Source organism: Nematolebias whitei, chromosome 20, assembly GCF_014905685.2.
Source record: "Nematolebias whitei isolate Nwh7 chromosome 20, NemWhi1, whole genome shotgun sequence".
NCBI classification, from domain to species: domain Eukaryota; kingdom Metazoa; phylum Chordata; class Actinopteri; order Cyprinodontiformes; family Rivulidae; genus Nematolebias; species Nematolebias whitei.
Genome location: NC_056517.1, coordinates 2,446,507 through 2,464,256, shown reverse-complemented (window position 1 = coordinate 2,464,256; position 17,750 = coordinate 2,446,507). Strand labels below are relative to the sequence as shown.

At 38.5% G+C, this 17,750-nt stretch overlaps 1 protein-coding gene across 1 annotated transcript in view; it reads left to right on the top strand.

Moving 5' to 3' along the window:
* LOC119426796 (cadherin-10) overlaps positions 1–17,750 on the top strand; it is a 67,573-nt gene that overhangs the window by 40,978 nt on the left and 8,845 nt on the right. The window contains exon 2 of the mRNA XM_037694377.1: positions 13,496–13,790. Within this exon, the coding sequence (XP_037550305.1) occupies positions 13,496–13,790 (295 nt within the window). The remainder of the gene's footprint in view (positions 1–13,495; positions 13,791–17,750) is intronic.

Here is a 17,750-nt window from a genome sequence, read left to right as displayed (position 1 = left end):
GATGCCTTCTGGACGCCTCCCTGGTGAGGTGTTCCGGACACGTCCCACCGGAAGGAGGCCCAGGGGAAGACCCAGGACACGCTGGAGGGACTACGTTTCTCGGCTGGCCTGGGAACGCCTTGGGATTCCCCCGGAAGAGCTGGCCCAAGTGGCTGGGGAGAGGGAAGTCTGGGCCTCCCTACTTAGGCTGCTACCCCCGCGACCCGACCTCGGATAAGCGGAAGAAAATGGATGGATGGATGGATATATATATATATATATATGCATACACACATGCTAAAATAAACTGCTACTTACTACTTTACTACTATTCCTACTATTATTTCACTTATCCCAGGACTTCAGGGTATGAACCCCCCAAGATAAACGAGGTTCTACAGTAAGTATGTGCAAACCATGTATTTCAGCCAAGAACAAGAATCCATCCAGAGGACCTGACTTAACCTTGTTAGATTTCTCTACCTGGATTATTGAGCATGCATGAGAACATGAATTTCAGCACATTCATGTCTGTGTTATTTTAAATTGAGCTCTGAGTTCTGAAATCTGAGGCTTCAGGGGTCATTTTGACCCAAGTGAAGCTGGAACATTCAAATCTCCATGGATGCACAAATAAACAGTGCAGTAACAATAAGAATGTATTTAAAAAAATATTGGATCATGCCCAAAAACAAGATTGTCTTTTAGAAACCAACAATAAATTAATTAATTAAATTTAGCTTATGCATGGCACCCTCCTCTTAGAGAGTTTTGGGCCAGTGTTGCTCATCACCAGTTACTCAGATCAGAGTGGTTGCTGTCAGCTCACTGGTGCAACATAAAAACAGGTGTGATGTGGAACGCCACCGTTATCAACTCACAGGGAAATGAGGCGACTGTCAACACCCAATTTCCTCAGAGGAGGATTGCTTTCATCGCACACCTCATTCTCTGGAGGGAACACGTGTCTTGTGAAAGGTTGAGGAGACAGGGACATATGACAACTTCTTCAGCGAGCATCGCCATTCTGGTGTGGGTGAAAAGAAAGGAACAACAAACAGTTAATGGAAAGAGGCAAAAATGCTGAAAACATCAATAAAAAAGAGAGAAATTAAGTGTTACTTAAAAAAATGATGATACAGCAAAGCAGCTGGTAACTGTAAATGAAGCTATTTGATTATTCATCAGTGAATGGAAGCTTTTTGGCACCAAACTTTTGTGGCATGATGGCAATAAGATTCATCAGCTCCTCACTCATCCTTTGTCCAAAGTCATTAAACTGTGAGAACATCACAAGGCTCTATTAATATTCTTGTGGTTGTGGGAGTGAGGTGTAGGGGAATAAGCAGGGGTGATACACACCAGGACTTCTGTTGGGTTAATTTGAGAGTTTTCAGAATATATAAAATACCATGAACATATTGAGACAAGTTTAACAAGTATGCAACAGCAGCATGAACACAGGGTAAGCTGGAGACAAAATTAGAATAAAGACAATGTCTAAATGTTTTTTTTATTTATTTTTTTATTAAACATATTATGCTAGACTTGGAGAAGGCGTTCAACCGCGTCTCTCGAGGAATCCTGTGGGGGGTACTCTGGGAGTATGGGGTACCGGGCCCTTTGATACAGGCTGTTAGGTCCCTGTATGACTGGTGTCAGAGCCTGGTCCGCATCGCCGGCAGTAAGTCGGGCTTGTTCCCGGTGAGAGTTGGACTCCGCCAAGGTTGCCCTTTGTCACCGATTCTGTTCATAACTTTTATGGACAGAATTTCTAGGCGCAGCCAAGGTGTTGAGGGGATCTGTTTTGGTGGCCTTAGGATTGCGTCTCTGCATTTTGCAGATGATGTGGTCTTATTGGCTTCATCAGATCATGATCTACAGCTTTCGCTGGAGCGGTTCGCAGCCGAATGCGACGCGGCCGGAATGAAGATCAGTTCCTCCAAATCCGAGGCCATGGTCTTGAGCCGGAAAAGGGTAGAGTGCCCTCTCCAGGTCAGGGAGGAGGTCCTACCCCAAGTAGAGGAGTTTAAGTATGTTGGGGTCTTGTTCACAAATGAGGGAAAAATGGAGCGTGAGATCGATAGGCGGGTAGGTGCAACATCAGCAGTGAAGCAGGCGCTGTACAGGTCTGTCGTGGTGAAGAGAGAGCTGAGTCAAAAGGTGAAGCTCTCAATTTACCGATCGATCTACGTTCCTACCCTCATCTATGGTCACGAGCTTTGGGTTGTGACCGAAAGAATGAGATCTCGGATACAAGCGGCCAAAATGAGTTTTCTCCGCAGGGTGTCTGGGCTCTCCCTTAGAGACAGGGTGAGAAGCTCGATCATCCGGGAGGGACTCAGAGTAGAGCCGCTGCTTCTCCACGTTGAGAGGAGCCAGTTGAAGTGGCTTGGGCATCTGTTTAGGATGCCTTCTGGACGCCTCCCTGGTGAGGTTTTCCGGACACGTCCCACTGGAAGGAGGCCCAGAGGAAGACCCAGGACACGCTGGAGGGAATATGTTTCTCGGCTGGCCTGGGAACACCTTGGGATTCCCCGGAAGAGCTGGCCCAAATGGCTGGGGAGAGGGAAGTCTGGGCCTCCCTACTTAGGCTGCTACCCACGCGACCTGACCCCAGATAAGCGGAAGAAAATAGATGGATGGAGAGATATTATGCTAGAAGTTTGGTGTAGTAAGTCCATCCATCCATCCATTATCTTTACCCGCTTATTCCATTTTGGGTCACGGGGGTCGCCGGTGCCCATGTCCAACAATCACTGTGCGATGGGCGGGGTACACCCGGGACGGTCGCAAGTCCATCACAGGGCCACATAGAGACAAACGAGACAAACAACCATTCACTCTCACTCACACCTAGGGACAATTTAGAGTTACCAATCAGCCTAACATGCATGTTTTTGGTCTGTGGGAGGAAACCGGAGCACCCGGAGAAAACACACGCATGCACGGAGAGAACATGCAAATTCCACCCAGAAAGGCCCCTGGACCGGGGTTTGAACCAAGGACCTGCTCGCTGAGAGGCAGCAGCTCTACCAGTTGCTCCACCGTGCTGCCTGGTGTATTAAGTGTATTTATTTATTTATTTATTTCCAGGACAGTCACACATTAGAAAACTTCTACAACCAGCTATAATCCATCTGGCACATGGACATATTGTCATTTCTCCTCAGAACGTTGATATTTATGTTTGAATGTTTGAACATTAATGTTTGTGCAATAATGATTAATTTAGAATGGTCATTTGCAAGGTCAAAATCACAGAGACTATGTTTTCTTGCACCAAGCTAAATATATGTGACTAAAATACAAAGACGTTCAGAATCTCTTGTATCTAAATCCAATGATATTTACTCCAATGATTGACTCAAATCATTTGTCATGGTAACAATCCAATTATTTGACCAGTTTTTATTGAATCTCCTTTTTTTTTTTTTTTACTTAACCATGTTTACAAATGTCCTTTGATATGTTTGGTATCTTGTGGAAAAAAATAAAATAAAATAAAATAAACATTGTGATATTGGTCTTGTATAAAATCTTCCATGAACTCAAATAATTTTTTTTTTTAAATATATATATAAAGGACAAAAATAAACGCAAGTCATATCCAGATACTATGAAAGAACAGTGGTTTTGTTAAGCGGTAAGCTCTGGTGAATATGATTTACTGTATATAACATTAAAACGTTATGTTTAAGATGTCTTGATGCATACTCATAGGAGAGGGACTGCAACGAATTTGCCACTTAAAGTCTACATGTTTGTGTTTTGAATGAAAAACAAGAAAGTGTCAGAAAACTTGAAGTTCCAGAATGTGGAGTAGTAATGAAATATAACAAAAATACTAATGGACAAGACCAGTATGATTTGTAAGTATGAATATAAATTAAGTAGCAATCCACACTGTAACTAACTGGTCCATGCATTTGTCACGTCTAGACTGGACTATTGCAATGGTTTATTATCTGGGTGTACAAATACTTCTTTAAAACGTCTTCAGTTGATCCAAAATGCTGCTGCCAGAGTCTTAACTGGAGTTACTGGGAGAGATCATCTCTCTCCAGTTTTAGCTTCTCTCCGTTGGCTCCCTGTCAGATCCAGAACTGAATTCAAAAACTTACTTCTAACCTACAAAGCTCTAAACAACCTAGCTCCATCTTATATTTGAGATCTTGTTCCATATTTTCCTAACAGAGCACTTCACTCTCAGACTGCAGGTTTACTTGTGGTTCCTAGAGTTTCCAAAAGCAGAATGGGAGGAAGATCTTTCAGTTCTCAGGCTCCTCTCTTGTGGAACCAACTTCCAGTTTCTGTCCATGAGGCTGACACATTGTCCAGTTTTAAGACTTTCCTTTTTGATAAATCCTATAATTAGGGTCGGCTTGTTATTCTGCTATCGACCTAATTTCCTTAATTGAATTGTTAAAATTGAATAGATTTCATTTGATACTATTTCTATCTTAACATGTGATTCTCAACCTGCCGTTGTGTATCTGTTCCTCCTTCCTTTCCTCTCAAACCCAGCCGGTTGAAGCAGATGGTCCTCTTGTCCTGAGCCTGGTTCTGTTAAAGGTTTCCTCCTCATGTGGGAGGTTTTCCTTTCCACTGTCGCCTCTGTGCTTTCTCAAGATGAGCGTTCTGAGAAGGCGTTAAATTCAAAGCAGTCTGCTCCTCAGATAAATAGTATTAAATTATGTTTTAAATATATATGAATGTTTCTGTTCAGAGCCCTGAGGTGACTTATGTTGGGACTTGGCAATACACAGTATGAATAAACTGATTTGAATTGAATAAATTAAAAGTCAGTGAACTTGAGTAAAAGTGCAAGAACCATGGTATGAAGGGTTATGATATACGTAATGGAGACATTCAGGGTTTTGCCAGCTACCCCAAAACAAGACTTCAGAACAGAATTCAAGATATGAGGTCATATGAGAGTCTCTGCCACTGAATTAAGAAGTGAGAGTACTAACTTTTTTTTTTTGGATTGAAAAATATATATATATGTATTAATATGTATTTTTGCAACACCTCCATGAGTAGAATAGGGTCCAGCATGAGGCTGCTAACCTCAGAGGAAGAACAGATTTTTCTTTATCCAGAAGTACTGTATTGTCAAAGTAGTGCACATAAGGCCACAACCAAGAGTTCAGTTTGCTGTTGTTAAATTTAAATCAATTAGTAGAGATCTACACTAGATGCCCTACCAGAGAGGACTGGTTGATGAAAGAAAATGCTTTAAGATACTCCTTAATTGACTAGAGCTGAAGGAAAAAAAGTGTTAATTGTTACAAATTGCTTTCTGGTGGATGGTTAAAGTTAGGCTCTCATTAACTGTGACTGGTAGGAATTAGTTGCAGACACAGATGTATGAGGAACAATAGAGTGTTTTCAAGGGGTTCACACTGAATGACACATTTACACCATCCACTGGTAAAATGAGCTGACCACCTATAGGCTATAGACAACAGCCTACACTTTTTCTAAGAGTTACTAAAAATTAAACCAAAACTATATATTGAGATGGGTTGATGGGTTCCAGGTGCTTGTGTCAACATTGTGACTGTTTTGAAGAGAAACTACATCACGCATTCATCTTTTTTTCTTCAAATGGCAGTCCTTGCAACTCACATAAGAAAATTCAGAACCTTTGAAGTCCAGGGCAAACCCCTTTTGCAGTTGGTCACCAACAGTTGCAACTCATTAGTAGACATACTTAGGCCTGGAACAAGAGTATATTATACCAGTAATACCTAAGCGGTGATACAGTTGGTCCAGAAGAATGCTATGTAAGCTAAGTATTGTTAAATACAACAAGGAGGTTCAAGGAGTATGAAGACTACCAGTGAAGAGAAGAAGATAGATCTGCAATTACATTCACATTACTGTTTTTATCCAAACATTGTGGGTGTTTTTATTAAATAATAATAATTTAAAAACGCACCTGAAATAAACTAGTCTTCTATTAAATATGCACATTTTAAGATAATTAATGGGGATGTATTCAGCATATTCATTTCAGTCATTTGAATATTACATTCAAGTTTTTTGTATAGGCCCAACACTTTACAATGACTACTTATTGACAAAAAATGAGGACATAAATTATACACTGTCTAATTATATAATAACTGACAAGAAAGAAAGAAAAAAGAAAAAGAAAGAAAGAACGTAAGAAATAAAGAATGACTCTTATGCCAACCACTAAGCTATCAAGCATTGATGGTCTTCCACATAAAGATCATTTAATAGTCTTTTTTTGCAGTGCACTGTGGGAAACCTTGTTTATTTCGCATTCAATCAAACCTCTCCAATCAGCCCATGCACACTCGCTAAATGTCACTTGAAGTTGATTTCTTGATTATGGCAATGAAACAAGATGTAAAGAACTGTCACTCTTTTATAGCCCTTTGCTGAACAGAAAGAACACGGAGCGCTGCTGCGCTACAATAACTGCAGCTTGTAACGCTTATCGCAGTGTTCAAAGGACAGGCTGTTTTAAGGCTTAAAATACTACTGCTCAGAGATACCTCACATAATGACAGAGACAATTAGGACATAATTCATTATGTGTTTTTTCAACACTTAACCCATGTTCAAGAAGAATTGTCAATGAATTTAAAAATGAAAAGCCTCTAATTTGTTCAACCGATGTCCTGTGCATAAAAAGTACAGCAGAACGTGAATGCTAAAACCTCACGTCTCATTTCAACTTTCTTTAAATGGGCTGTTAGTGAGTGTGAGCGCTCGTCGTCTGCAGCTGCAGTGCCCTACTTCTTAAGCAGGGCTGTGAAGTGTGAACACTTGCAATGCTGAGCAATACAACCGCAAACTTTGGATTCAGGGGCATCCAAGTGGTGTGTTTGAAGTGAGCTAAATCCTATTACATTCTTGCTACACTGCATTGTGCTGTGCCTTGTAAACAAAATCTGCTGCCCTGAATTAAAATATTCAAGGTAGTTCACTTTGTTGTGTTAATATTTGGACAATAAGCATCCTTGAGAATTTTAAAAGGCCTCGATCGAGACCTCTCTGCATAAATGTTTGTGTAAGTAATGAAAAATATAAGGTATAGGTACTGTCAACTATATGTACCTTGCATATTTGACATTATAATATGATGCTGTGATGGTAAAGAATCATAGCCTAAGTCTCAAAAGATGCAAGGAGAGAGCAGAAAGAGTAATTATTCTGTATCCATTCTGTGCTCTATTTTGCTATCTCCTCTCTGCAGCACCGAGCGATGCTTACTAGAGACCTGACAAGAATTGCCAATGATTTTGCTGCTTTACTGACAATTCCTCAGTGTTTGTGCAAAGTGATTTAACTCATCAAGGCTCTCTTCTGTGCTTCTGTTGTAAGGCCTTGAAAAGACTGTGTTTGTGCTGCGAGGCCTTGAACAACGAGCCACTAAGTCTCTGCAAATATAGTGTGGAAGTGCTAACATTTGATTTTGTAAGGGGCAGTGTGTGGAAACACTCTGTGCCACAGCTCCCAAAAGTACCTAGATTTTCTTTTTTTTTCCTCAAGCTGTACAAAATGATCAAGATTTATTCCCTAGCTATAGACTTTAACACACTTTGAAATTTATTGAATCTCTTAGAGAATAATAAAGTCAAACAAACTCTCGTATTGGGTGAATGCATGTGCTGCAATAAAATGAGAGTTAAGACGATGTATTTGTTTATCCACAAAAAAAGAAGATAAATCAAAACTCCATGTTGCAGGCAGATGAAGAAGATGACTGACAAGCTGAATGGTAGCAGTACAATTACCGACTGCTGCTGAACAGCAAAGGTGGAAAGTAATATTTTTTAATGCACATGTGTGTGTGTGTGTGTGTGTTTCACATATCTTTCTAATAATAATAATAAAAAAATCACAAACCAAAAACAAATTTGAATGAAATTTTAGATAGTAATTGTTGAATGTATAAATGATGAACTTTAGAAGTCAACCTGATTCAAGATGGCTGCCACAGCCAACCGACTTGAATGCACATGAAAATAGCTAAATCTTCATAAATGTTAAACAGAACTACAGTTCACTAAAACTAAAATGGTGTGGCAGTAGTTGAAATGAAACACTAACACTCTGAGTGCTAACAGAGTGTCTCTTAGATATTGCCATTAATGATTTTTGAGTTGGGCTGCACGGTGGTGCAGGTGGTAGAGGTGCCGTCTCTCAATGATAAGGCTGCCGGATTGAATCCCGATTGGGGAACCATTCTGAGTGGAGCTTGCATGTTCTCTCTGTGCATTCGTGGGGTTTTTTCTGGATCCACCAGTTTCCTCCCACAGACCAAAAACAGATGTTTGGCTCATTGGTAACTCTAATATACAGTAGCTCTAGGTGTGAGTGAGCGAGTGAATGTTTGTTTGTCTCATTTGTCTCTATGTGTCCTTTTGATGGACTTGAGACATGTCCAGGGTGTCCCCTGCCCCTTGCACAGTGATGTCTGGGGCATGGGCACCAGTGACCCCCATGACACAAAATGGAAGAAGTGGGTAAAGAGTATGGATTTTTGAGTTAACTCGTATATCTAAAAATGTTGTGAACCACTGAACATGTTTCATGAAAGCTTTTAAAAAAGAATCATTGGATGGAGTTCTTCAGTTGAATAAGTTTTGGAGCTAACCCAAGTCACGATGTCTGCTACAGTCAACTGACCTTACAAAAAATAAAACACATGGCTGCATTTAAATACAGTTTAAAGATATTGTGCATAAAAAATGCTGTGTTTATGACTAAGAGTCAACCCCAACACATTCTCCAAGTGCTTCTTATTGTGCAAGAACTCAACGCTCAAAAACTAGCATTATTTGTTGGAGTCAACTTTGTAAGAAACAACAACAATAATAATCATCATCATCATCATCAAATGCATTTTAACACAATTTTCAGAAAGTTATTAGATACACGATTAGAATTAGTATAATGTTGGAGCCAGTCAAATTCAAGATGGCGCGCACAGAAAATGAAAATAAACCAACACAAAAATGTCTATAACTCAAACTATTTTACAGACATCAAGCAAAAATCCGATGTGGTAATAGCTGAAATCTTTAAAAACACATATCGAGATGTTTTGCCATTTTGCACGAGACTGTGCATGACACCATTGTTAAGGTTTACCAAAACTGCTCTGTCTAAAACAATGAACTCTGGTATGAAACAGAGCAGGCGACAATGATTCCCTGCAGGAATGATAGGCATTTGGTGTTCAAACAGAATTTTATGGTATGGTAGAAGTTTATTCATTTTAAAAAACAAAACAATTCCATAAACTATATAAAAAAATACAAGATATTTAAAATGAAAGGCAGCAGAAAGAAGAAAACATCTTATTATATCTGCCCCTAAACAGAATTTGATCTCACACTAGTATAATGTAGTTTGCTTTTGCACAGATGTTTCCCCTTCTCTGTCACAAATCTACATTGCTCTGAGGGGAAAAAGCTTATATGATAAAGTATTAAACCATTAGAGCAAATCAAATAATTCCAAGGTCCAATTTAAAACTAAAGTAAATATGATAATTAAAGACCATATAAAGATTGTTAAACTTCTATTACCTTGCAAGGTGTTTTTCTCCATAGGTCATGTATGGCTTCCTTTGATAGAAGTTTTATTTTATTTTTATTATTATTCATGCTTGTTCTGTTTTTCTTCTTCTTTTTCTTGTGCGTATATGATTATCAATTTAGAAAGATAAATATGATAATGATAAAAATATAGTGACGAGTTTAATCAACAGCTTAAGAGAAAGAAGAAACTCCTGTGGTTTGAAATTGCACTGGTTTAATTATCATGGTGTTAGAAATGTCTGAACAGTCACAGTTTTGAATAGAATTAATTAAATCTACTTTTGTCTTGCTTAGAGTTCAGTGTTGCTTAGTAGACCAACTTCTACGACCAGACATATACTAAGAAACATACAGACCTAGCATTCCTTAAAGAAACGTATATTATCCACCACATATCATGTTTGGGTTTCACAGTAAGGCCAGTGTCACACCAGCAGCAGCTTAGAGCAATGTGCACATGCAGGCACATGCAGCCCTAATCAGATTGATTTTGCCCCATATCTGATTTCTTCATCACAGTCTGACAAATCCATTTTTTCAAATCCAACCTATATATATTTTTTTATTTTTTATTTTTTCATATGTGGTACTAAAACTGACACATCCAAAGTTTTTCTATGTGACTGTAGTCTGACGGGTCGTGGCACATTTCATCCTGTTCTTACACCAGTGAGTTACAAGTAAGCAGATTTATTTGAGTATCAATAATAATGTTACCAAAGTTTAAATGTTGGAACTCTGTATATTTTCAGCAACAGATCAAAACTCCAGTTGCTTTGACTTTATATATTTTTTTATATTTTTATTGTCTGTGTCCTGGATGACTGGGAATCTAGATCAACATATGATGCTAATGTTAGTGTTGGGCAGTATCAATACCAACGTAATGGGACTGATATTTCAGTTCATTGTTACCTTCAGTGCATCGCTCCTGCTCCAAAAATAACACTGCTGCACCGGAGGCACCATCAAGAGGCCACGATAAATGTAACCGCTGGATCAAATAATCATGTCAGATAATCAAAGTTCATGCTCAATAATCCAAGTAAAATAAAAAAAAAAATCCAACAAAGGTCCTCTGGACTGTTTCTTTGTGTTGAAACATTTTGTCTTTCATCCAAACGACTTCATCAGTCCGAGGAGCCAACGAGTAAATGGGGGAGAGAAAAATATCTTATCACCATCAAACTGGTTGGTCCACTATGCAAGTGTGCTACTTATGGGACTGAGTTTGTTGTGGCCCCTTGGACTGATGAAGTCTTTTGGATGAAACACAAAATGTTTCAACACAAACAAACCATCCAGAGGACCTGAGTTAACTTTGCTGCATGTCAGATAATAATTGCTGGCTGTCCAGTGTGATATCTGAATGAACCAAGGTGGGGTTGTTGGTTGAAGGTAACCCACCCTGATACTCTGTTTTGCTGCAAAGGGAGGTCATAACCAAAACTGTCATCACGTGAAACCACAAGCGGACTTTGTGGCTCAGTAATGTGATTTAGTGAAGACATATGGTCTGCGCGGCCATCAGGTTGTGAGAATAAAGGTTTGAAACATGTATTACTGAGAGCAGATCAATGATGTTCTGCAGCAACTTTGCTTTTAATAAAGAATAAAATAAAACCAGTTACCCACAAAGAGAACTGTTAAATGTAGTTATTTGTCATGTTTTGTTACCGATACACGGAAGACCTCAGTCATCCATTCAACGGGTTGTGTTTTGTAGTAATGCAGTTGAGCTCTACTTCTTGCCTCTTTTGGTTCTATGATGCTAGTTTCATTTCTGAACGCTGACATCTGTGCAGAAAGTTACTAGCTGCATTAGTGATTTGTGAACAGCTAGAGTTAGCATAAAGATGGACTGGTCTTTGCAGCCATTTTGCACAAAGAGCCTTAATATTATGTAATAATTAGAAGGACAGAAGATACAGCTGTTTTGGTCAAACACTGTAAATGACATCACATAGGTGCAATCTCATGTAAGGTCTCGTCAGATGTGTTTGTTCTTGAATTATGTGTTGTGGAAGATGCTCAGCTTCTCCCAGAACAAATCAGCACAATATATTTAAATCTGGAGTTAGAGTCGTTGTTGGTTGGCAAATTTCAGTGACTTGACTTAGGGTGATTCCATAAGTTAATCAATAGTTAATGTGGATCTAGAATTAGTGTGGCTGAGCGGTTAGAGCAGCCGTCCTCCAATGCAAGAGTTGGGGGTTCCAATCCACCAGCAGCCACATGCCCAAGTGTCCCTGAGCAAGACACTGAACCCCTCAGAGCCTCTGATGTGTGTCCCATCGGTGTATGAATGTGATAAAGCTCTGATTAGTCTCTTTAGAATGATTTGTTCATTTAGCTTGTAGAGATCTAGTAGAGAGCTCTATGAATGGGTAAATGAGGCACAGATTGTTGTAAAGTACTTTGAGTATCTTGATAAGATATAAAGGTGCTATATAAGGACAGTCCATTTACCGTTTACCATTGTGATTACTTTCTGAGTGTTTCTGTAAAATATGTCCAGGGGTTCATGCAGTTAAGTCCAAAACAACCAGGGTTAACGCCAACAGTTAATATCAAAGTTTAGCACAAAGCAGTTTCACAATCTGTGTGCGTCAATGTTGTCAATGATGTTAATCTACTAACACACACATGTAGCTAAAAACTGGTTCAGATGGCCATCTTGTTGTGGATGTACATGCACTTAATTACATTAGGAGTTCCATTTAAATTCATGTAAAAATAATACAGCCAGTGTGTCATGAGATGTTTTGTTTATTTATTTATGTATCATGTATTTGTATAGGGAGAAAGGTTTAGCATTAGCAAGCATGTTGCAAACTAAGCATTTATAGCTTAAACTAATTTGCCATGCCTGCATGCCTCTTCACATTCAAACAATCATCACATCCAGGGTTAGATGCCTATTTGGGTGCAAAAAATCATGTAAATACTCTCCAACTTGCCAAAAATGATCCCATCATTTAATGACAGTAGCAGCAGAAGCTTTCCCATTCACTACATGACTTAAAGCTTTGGTTCACTGGCCCAGTCCTCAAGAGAGAATTCAAATTCACAAACAATGAATAGTAAACATCCACGCTCACTGATATCCTTCTTTAATAGACTTCAGATAATGGGCTTCAGTTGCATGAAAATGTCTTCAAATATGATGCCAAACCCTGTGCGTATAGCTCAGGTGAACTTGACAGTGTCTTGTTTCGATGAGCGTCCCCGTTCTTTAATTCTTCCTGAGAACAGTCACCGTTCAGGCAATTCATTTCTGATTCCCATCCAAAGTTGTGCTGTTGGCATCAGTCTTCCAAATGCAGGAAAAATAATTACTTCCCTCACAGCAAGTGGGCATTAATATTAATGAGCTACCGAGGTGCACAGTGCGTCCCTAACTTCTCGTCATTTAAAATGTGAACCCATGAGATGGTGCTCTAAATATATCTGCTGACAGATCCAGAACAGTAATGAGCTTGAATCAAACGTCTGTCACAGCATGCCGCCATTACTCCTCTGCGACTCCACGAGGCTCTTCAAGGTGATGGATAGGTCAGAGGTGACTAATTTTAGCAGTTGTTGCTGTAGGTCAGATTCTCATCATTTTTCAAAGGCACAATCTGGAAGAAAAATCTAAGATTAATTTGACCTTGAGTTATGGGTTATGTCACACTTGACAGTGTGGGTGTCGAGCCACAGAGACTCAGTGACTGAGACAAATCCCTCAGTGGACTTGCATCATTATTTCAGCATTTATAAGGGCTCTTATAGACTGTAGTGAAAATGTGAAAGGACATTTGAATTAAATTAGTCAGTAAATCATAACTGAAATATGTTTCAATAATTTATAAAAGGGGAAAAAATGTAAAGAAAATAAATTGCACATTAGCTCTAAATGTGTTTGTATATCTCTTATTTTTCAGCTGCACTCTAACATGGATAAAGGTGATGGCACTGTGAAGTACGTCCTGACCGGAGACGGGGCAGGCACCCTGTTCCTAATTGACGAGAAGTCTGGAGACATTCATGCCACGAAGAGGCTGGATCGAGAGGAGAAAGCCATGTACATGCTCCATGCCAAGGTTCTGGACAGGAACACCAATGCAGAACTGGAGCCCGACACTGAATTCAACATCAAAATTCATGACATCAACGACAACGCACCAAAATTTGCAAGGGAAATCTACTTTGCCAGTGTCCCAGAGATGTCTGAAGTTGGTAAGTTGAGCCTATGTTTAGATTGTTCTGGATTCCCTAAATTGGGGAAAAACGCATTTAGCCTCCAAGAAATAATTTGAGGAAATTATACTTTTAGTCTATGTAGAAACAGAAGCATGTGAACTGTTTATGTAGGTGAAACATTGCATGTATGTCTTTGAAAAATATGTTCCCCTCCCCATTAGCCTAAGAGTGGTTTACTCCATTGCACACCTGCAAAAGACAATGCAGATGTGTGGGAGGCTGAGGACTGAAGCAGTGGAGATGCCATGAATAAATAGCTTCCAGTAAGCACGTGTGACATGTGACAGCTTCTCATTAGTATAGTGGTAACTCTGCCTGTCACAGGGTCAAACTCAACTACCAGTTATTATTATGTGTATTATTATTAATCTATACAATCTGCTTTTAATAAATCTCCCTGTTTATATCCCCACCCCACCTGCTCCCAATAATTTCTGCCTTTGAGTCTATTTTACATCATAAAGACTTAAAACAGAAGTTCATGTTTGAAGTGATGTTCTGTCACATAGTTCACATTTTTTTATCAAATAAGTTGCAAAATCAGTCTTTAAGAAACACAACAAAGATAATGAAACAAGAGGAAAACAGCCCAGCTAATCATGCTACTTGCTAGCCAGGCTGCTTTCCATTTTAAAGTGATTTTAGGAAAAAAAGCAACTCTTGCTCAGTTTGCGTTGTTGCAGACTTATTTCTTGGCATTTATATGTTCCTAAGCTGATGGCTGTTGTAACTGAAAATGCACACTTTCATTAGTATTTTGAATGAAGTGAAGCAGATATTTTAGTAGTAGTGTTGTAGTATATATTACTGTATAGAGGAGAGTCCCTCCTACTAACTTTTGTTCTGAATAGTTCATGTTCATTTTTTGTTTGGTCTGTGTAAGCAGCTAAAAGTTTGGCTCAAATTTGTTGCATATGCCAAACTTCTTAGCGGTCATAGACACAATAAAATGTTGTATTAAAGATTATCATATAATATTAGAACCGGCCAAGTTCCATAGCAATAGGATGTGTGGTAAAGTGATGTTACGAGGGCTGACAGTGGATGTGAGCTCCACTTGGGCTGCTCTGATGATCTCAGTTCAGTTGATGCTCAGCATCTCAATATAAATTATTTGTTTTACTCATTCTGTTACATCACTGCATTGCATAGCTGCTGTGGCATCTGCAGATACAAAATACAAACATATGTATGTAGTCATGTATTTACTGAATATTAACAATTGTGTTTGCCTGGCAAAAAAAAAAAAAAAAAAAAAAAAATCTAAAATTGCAGTATTTTATCACCACATTATTTGCATTAATGCAGATGTTTGGTTGAGAAAACAGAAAACAACAACAGCCAAAAGATTGTGCTAAAATATAAAGGTTAAGTTTTAGTTATTATGATATACTACACCAATATAACATGTTTGGGGTGTCGTTTTACTTGCACTTAAACAACACTATAAACTGTATCCAGTCTAGGCAGTTGTTAGAAAAAGTTTTTTTTTCTTTCTTCGTTAATTCATTTTATATAAAACTAAATTCACAACAGATTAGATGTAAGTACATAAAAGACCAACCCATTTATCTGAGCTTCATTGGGTCAGTATATTTATACCAGTGATCATCATGTCTTCACCACACACATGATATATACACACAACAAACACACACACAAACTAATAAATTAGATGTAAAAAATTACAAAAGGTAAATAACCAAACTGTCTTAATGTGATGCTTGTATTCATGGGTTCTTTTTTGTTGTTTTAGCTTGAATGTTATTTGTTTGGTCGGGCTCATTGGGCATTCACAATAAGTAATGTCATTTGCCATTTTTTAATGGGGAGCAGAAATATTGAACGTTTAGATTGTCACAGTCTTTCCAATTAAGTATTTGCTCCATTGCTCTCCATTCCTTTCAAGTAATATAAATAAGGTTGTCGGCATGAATACAAACAAAGCTTATGGAAGTATTGCATGTGAGCTGAAATCAATCCTCAATTATTAAACCTCAAATTAATACACAGGAGCAATCAAGGGTATATCAAAACCCAATTGCCTATATGACAAATAAAACTCAATTTGGAATTCATAACTGGTGTCTTTAGACCTCCCAGTTGCAAGGGCTCTGGAAAGAGGTGTGTCAGGGTCACAGCTATTCATCTGTGCACTAATAAACTGCCTCACGTGTTCAAACCCAACGCACGACTTTATCAAGCCAGCCAGCCATGAAAAATCAGCAGCCGCCCCCACCTTTATGCTATCAGTGCTGGGACTAAGTGAGACAGATGTTCAAGGGGTCATTAGTATGCACAGAGACAGTCAGACCCAAACAGGACACGGCAGAGGTCTCCTGAATGCCAAGGACGGTATTTGCTATGTGGGTTATTGAAACGCTCGGGTGGATAGAGGGGCAAAACATGGATGTGATTTTAAGGACAAGATTTCTGAGAGGATGTGAGCTCGTTCTGAGCTTGTGTGTTTATTATTGAGAATATTTTAGTTGAAGAATGAACGATTGTCAAGGAACTTGAACGCTCCTCTCTTTGTGTTGGCGCTGCTGTGTAGCATGATGCTGCTTATTGAAGGCATCCAACATTTTCAAAGGAAAAACAAAAAAAAATCAGATTCACAACTTTTAAAAGAAAAAAAACATGAATTAATATATTGTGTACAAATGTGTTACCTTACATCTTTGGGAGTATAGAAAACGTTTAAACCTACCGTGCAGTACTGGTTTATTACAGACTAATGACACATTAGAACAACTCAAAGAAATAATAAATATGTATATAATACCCTTTAATCATTACCTGCCACTGAAAGGCAAAAGACATGAGAATAGAGTTTTTGTCTTTGTGTTTCTGTCTGTTAGCAACATATTTAATAAACCACTAGGCTTGTTTTAATAAAACTGAAAAGTGCATCTATGACCTGATATAGCTACTACACCCGAATGATGTTAGAAAACACACAACGACTACATTTCAGACATTTTATATTATTATTTATTTAGTTGCCTTTTTTTATTTGGTGTGCTAGTAGCTGAGACTGGTGTCCAAAACGTAATACAAGCACTACTTGTTTAAGATCATTGCCTAAAATGTTGACATGAGCTTAAGGAGACAACCAAGTTTGTTAGCAAAATTTCTTATGCAACATTTCTTACAAAAATATCTTAATAGTAGTTTTATAAAGTTATCAGTGAATGTATATCTATAACAGCGCAAAACTATTTCATTTTATTTCATTTGCTATTTTATTTAAAATTACCAGTCCAATTGTGGAACATTAGTGAACACACTATTGAATATAACCAGGTGAATTAAGTAGATATGAAGATAAAATGTAATGTATGAGTAGCTGAAAGTATTCCTCCAACATCCTCTGAGCAAGCATCCTGTAATATTGTGTTAAACTGCACATGTTCTTTCAAGCTCGGATCAAAACGGCTGCAGGTCCGTCATTTGTCAACACAAGAACATGTTAGTTTAGCACTCTGCTACTAAAGGTGGTATTTTTTAAAAGAGTGCTAGGTCTTCAACTGTTCATTGTTTTGTTTTTTAGCTGGAATCATATTACTTGTACTTTGCGCAACATCGTTAGATGTTCCACTCTAAATTTAATGAACAAGCTTTCTTTATATATAAAGTTAACCAAAAGCAGGAGAATATGTTCTCTGAAATCATTCAGCAAAAACAGCAAGGGCAGAAAAAAAAAGTATATTGACACATATCAATCATAGTAATCTGATCCAATGACAGTATTATTTAGCCATGTTTAATTTTGATCAGACACAGAAGGAAAAAAAGAGTTACTATGACCAGGGGCGATTCTGCAGTAGCTCTATTGGTTGGACGTATGTTGTAGGGTTTAATATGTATATATATAGAGGCAGGGCAGCCGGCTTGGTACCTGAAAGTCCCAGGTTCGATCCCCAGTCACTGCAC